The sequence below is a fragment of the Nicotiana sylvestris genome, chromosome 3, assembly GCF_000393655.2.
Source record: "Nicotiana sylvestris chromosome 3, ASM39365v2, whole genome shotgun sequence".
Taxonomy (NCBI): Eukaryota; Viridiplantae; Streptophyta; class Magnoliopsida; order Solanales; family Solanaceae; genus Nicotiana; species Nicotiana sylvestris.
The window spans coordinates 200,236,228-200,241,255 of record NC_091059.1 but is presented as its reverse complement, the minus strand read 5'-3'; the positions used below and the strand labels follow the sequence as shown (position 1 = coordinate 200,241,255).

The following is a 5,028-nucleotide window of genomic DNA, read 5'->3' as shown; positions in this document are numbered from 1 at the left end:
GTAGGCGTACCACCCGCTCCCATTTCATAATATTTCACAATTTCAAGGAATCTTGGTAAGGGAAAATAATCAATATAATAACTTTCCGGCAAGAGAACACAACAATGTAATAATTTTCCCGGCAAGGAAACAACAATATTGAATTAGTTATCCCAGCAAGGGAGAATCAGCTATAACCAATCTCAACTTAGCTTGTACTCAATTCAATTATTGAAAATGCTCAATCATAGAAGATCATTAAGTAAAGCACCCAAGTGTCATTTAAGAACACAACAACTTTCAATTTAAGACTTACGGTCATGCTTGACACCAACGTATAGATACTCGTCACCATGCCTATACGTCGTACTCAACAAGAAGCAAGTAGCAAATATGACTCAACTCCTAATCCCTCAAGCTAGGGTTAGACAAAACACTTATCTCGATGTCATGAACACCACTCAAGTCTCAATTATAGCTTTACCCCTCGATTCCACCACCAAACCGCTCGAATCTAGTCACAAGTTACTTAATTACATCAATAAGTGCTAAATGAATCAACCCTAATGCATGAAAATGAGTTTTCCAAAGTTTTACCCAAAAGTCAAAATCACCCCAGGGCCCACGTGGTCGAAACCCAAAGTTCGGACCCAAAACTCGATAACCCATTCCCCCACGAATCCAACTACATAATTTATTTTAAAATCGGACCCCAAATTGAGGTCCAAATCCCCAATTTTAGAAAAATTTAGGTTCTACCAAAAACACTCAATTTCCCCCATGAAAATCTTTGATTTGAAGTTGAAATCATGTTAAAATATGTTAAGGAGTGAAGAAAATGAGTTAGAAATCACTTACCAACGTTTCGGAGAAGAAAGGTTGTTTGAAAAATCGCCTCTTATGTTTTTGAGGTTTTGAAAAGTGGAAAATAACTGAAATTCCCATTTATTTATACCCCTCTCAGACCCCCTGTGTGGACCGCATCAAATGGACTGCAGCCGCACAGGTCTCCCTGAAGACCTGCAGTTCAGCACCCTGTGCAGACCGCACAAGGCCGACTGTGGCCGCACAGCCTCCACCGCGGGCCGCATAAAGGCGACCATGACCGCGCTGGCCCCTTCGCGGTCGCACGCGATTTCTCGCGGACCGCACTAGCGGGTTCAGAGACCTACAACTTCCTGAACCTACAACATCTGATTTCTAAGCCTAAGGCATCTCGGAACCTACCCGAAACTCACCCGAGCCCTCGAAACTCTAACCCAAGTATACACTCAACCTCAAAAATATCCTACGGACATATTCGTGTAATCAGATCACCAAAATAACATCAGGAACATCGAATTAAACCTCAAGATCAATGAAATTTCTCAAAACTCTTTTAAACCTCAAATTTCCCAATTAAGGTCCAGATCACGTCAAACGACCGTTTTTAACCAGATTTCACAGGAATGACTCAAATCATATATAAGACTTGTACCTGACGCCAGAACCAAAATATGTGCCCGATACCATCACTTTCTAATCAGTTTTCATTTCGAATTTCTTTAAACAATTTCAGAAAATAATTTCACTTAAAAATTCATTTCTCGGGCTTGGGACCTCGGAATTCAATTCCGGGCATATACCCAAGTCCCATATTTTCCTACGGACCCTCCGAGACCGTCAAATCACGGGTCCGGGTCCGTTTACCCAAAAGGTTGACCGAAGTTAAATTAACTCATTTTAAAGTCAAGACTTAACATTTTTCACAGAATTTCATATTTAAGCTTTCCGGCTACACGCCTGGACTGCGCACGCAAATAGAGATAACTCTAAATGAGGTTTTCAAGGCCTTAAAACATGGAAGTTTCGTTTTAAAATAAGTAATGACCTTTTGGGTCATCACATATACTCATGTGTACACTAAAATATCTAATGTAATATGTATGCATTCAATTTTTATCCTCTTATTCTCTCTATAACTATGTTTAGTTATTATGCTACAAATAACTACTTAATATCCTCATATATACATTGGTATATTATTTGATAACTTGAAAATAGAAAGTATATATTTATACCTGGATTACTCAACAATACTCTTTCTTCATGGAGGATATCTTCTGATAATAATTGCCATGTTGATTGCCACACACATTCTGGCCGAGACATCGATTGGATAACAGCAACATAGCAAATAATTACCTAAGATATGATGGCATTCCCCAGTTACTTGCTTCCTTTATGGCATCCATACTCTTTATCATCATCCAATAACCCAAGTGCATCACATGCTTCTCTAAAAGTGAGATGGCTATGATTGTTGATTCTTTTAAGATCGTCATAGGATTCTGGACCTTTAATAACATTAAACAACAATATGAGATAATATAATTCACCTGTTCCAGGCGGAACAAAGAAAATTCTTCCAATGGAAAATACAGAAGCTCTTCTTTTCTCCCATCTTTTCAATTGTTTCTTCCAAACAAACTTAAGAGGGAACTCTGCATAAGTCAATTCTCTTGCTTCTGGAAATGTTTTATTTGTCTTAAACCAGCTTAAAAACATTGATTCCTGTACACTTGGTCTATTTGAAACATCATCAATTGGATCATCATCAGAGAATATAACATTTTGTTCATTTGGAAGATGAAAAGATAGTCTTTCCACAGGAGGTTCTCTATGGTGAATTGAATTTGAATATTCTCCAAGCAGCTTCACATGGTGATATGTATAGGCAATCATAATACATATTTATTTCATCAATATTTGATGAATCTTCCTCTTGCATACTTTGGGAAAAAGCAGCGGTAACACGATCATTTCCTTTGTTAATATACTTAAATAAATACTTAATGGATCTTGATTGATTGCACCATTCTACATTAATATGAGCATCATACTTAAGTAATAAGAACCGATTGTGAGGCACCACATACCTACTATCCAAGTCAATACCATCCTTTTTTATAGTTCTACCATTATCCCTTCGTCTACAAACAGGATAACCCTCCTCATCAATTGTTGTTGACTCAACAAACCTTTCTGAAAAATGCTTGGTACATCTTCCGCTCTGCATGCAAAGAGAAGACTTTCTTGCAGAACCACACGGGCCATGCATCATAAAATTATGCACGGCCTTATAATAAACAGGATTGGCCAATTCATCTGGTATTTCAGCAGAAATGATTTGATCAATATCTGCAGCAGTTGGATATTTATCACACTCGTGAAGAAAAAGCAAGATGTGAGCATGAGGCAACCCTCGTTTTTGGAACTCAAATGTATAAATCACTGCACAAAAAAGAATTTATTACACTTCATAAATATAATTGAAATATTCATTTTAAAACCTATTATCCTATGTAACATAAAAAGTAATTATTATTTTTTAGAAGTTGACTATGGCAATATACCTGCTTTTACTTTTATAAAAATCTGATTGTCGCGTAAATCCTTTATCAAACGGTCCAATTTAATTTTGAATACCCTAGCTAAAATGTCTGGACGATCCTCAGGATTTAAGTCCCTATTTTCTACAAATCTACGAATCTCAGGCCACTTTGGATTGAAAGTAAAGGTGATGAAAAGATCAGGGTACCCAACCCATTTGCATATTGCCATAGCATCTTGATAGTTTTGAATCATGTATCGTGCACCCCCTGTGAAGCTGGACGGTAGAATTATCCTTTTTCCTTGAGAAGAAGGATTAATTTCTCCATGCAAAACAGCATCTTGTAAGCATTTATACATGTGACATCTCAACTTTTTTTGATTGAGCCTAATATACCTTAATCGAGAAGATTCGATCATTGTATATGCATCAACCAAGAATTGCTGAAATAATCTTCTAGAAGACACAATCGTCGGAACTTCATTATTCCTTTCTTGAATTTTATAAGCAAAGTACTCCCGAATGATAACACATTTCCTTCATCCAGTTGATTCATCATCTCCCTCTAAAGGAATGTCCTCTCTGTATCCATCTTCACCATACGGAAATAGTAAAGGATATTGTAACCCTAAATAGCAAGCATTTAATTCATTTATCCTTTGTAGCTGTCCGGATTGGGTTTTGATAATGATGTCCCTATCACATCTAGATAGTTCAAAATCTCCCACCACCAAAGCAGCAACTTCTGAAACCGTAGGCAAGTTATATCTTCTTTCATCAGTGCTCTTTTTTCCTATCAATCTAAGTCTAACATTGGAGCTTCTATCTTCTTGAAATCTATCTCTTACCATTCTAAATGTCTTTGCCAAAACATTGTTTCTGTCAAGCATTTGCTTCAAATCATTAACAATCTCAACATGAAGTTTGTTCATGGTTTGGCCACGACTGCGCAAAAATACATATATATGAAATTATTATATATTGTATTTTCATGAAAAATATATTTACGTGTTATAATTCATTTATGGTAGAATCCAAACCTCACAGCATGAATTCTATTTTGTACTTCATTTTCTGTATAATAAATATAATTGTGCAAACTTCGGGTTGGATCCATCATGAGGCAATAGACTTCTGATTTGATGATAGTTCTGACCAGACAATTTGAATATTCTTGGTCCCCGCATATAATTGTTGCGGTTTTTTCCCAAGTGAACCTTATGGCCAATGTGAAAGATTGGGTGTTAGATTTTGGTGCCACTAGGCACATATGTGCTAACAAAAAAAAAATTGTGTCTTACACCCAAGTTAAGGAGGGAGAAGAAGTTGTCTATCTTGCTGACTCAAGAACTACTCAAGTTCTTGGAAAAGGCAAAGTTCCTCTCAAACTCACATCTGGCAAAACTTTAGCATTGAATGACGTATTGCATGTTCCTAGTATCCGAGTCAATTTGGTCTCTATGAGATTATTAGGAAAAGTGGGGGTGAAGGTTTCTTTTGAATATGATGCCTCATTTTGGAAAGAAGCTATTGATGTAGAATTAAATTCAATTTTACAAAATAAAACTTGAATTTTAGTTGATTTACCTCCGGGAGCTAAACCCATTGGTTGTAATGGATTTTTAAGAAGAAATTCAATCCGGATGGTTCCATTGATAAATACAAATCTAGACTTG

The 5,028-nt window shown here is 36.5% G+C and overlaps 1 protein-coding gene across 1 annotated transcript; it reads right to left on the bottom strand.

Annotated features, from left to right (window-relative positions):
• Positions 1 to 2,187: 2,187 nt before the first annotated feature.
• LOC138888567 (uncharacterized) lies at positions 2,188 to 3,711 on the bottom strand. Its single transcript, XM_070170454.1, has 3 exons — positions 3,375 to 3,711; positions 2,709 to 3,252; positions 2,188 to 2,638 (listed from the first exon to the last, which is right to left on the bottom strand). Exons 1-3 carry the CDS (start codon positions 3,709 to 3,711, stop codon positions 2,188 to 2,190), a joined length of 1,332 nt encoding a protein of 443 aa, XP_070026555.1.
• Positions 3,712 to 5,028: the final 1,317 nt, after the last annotated feature.

What these genes read in the sequence shown, in the direction of transcription:
- LOC138888567 (XM_070170454.1), bottom strand. Translation starts at nt 3,711, where the DNA reads ATGTATAAATGCTTACAAGATGCTGTTTTGCATGGAGAAATTAATCCT. An exon ending in TTTTATAAAAGTAAAAGCAG is followed by an intron (nt 3,253 to 3,374) that starts GTATATTGCCAT and finishes TTTTTTGTGCAG; the next exon opens with TGATTTATACATTTGAGTTC. An exon ending in AATATTGATGAAATAAATAT is followed by an intron (nt 2,639 to 2,708) that starts GTATTATGATTG and finishes AATTCACCATAG; the next exon opens with AGAACCTCCTGTGGAAAGAC.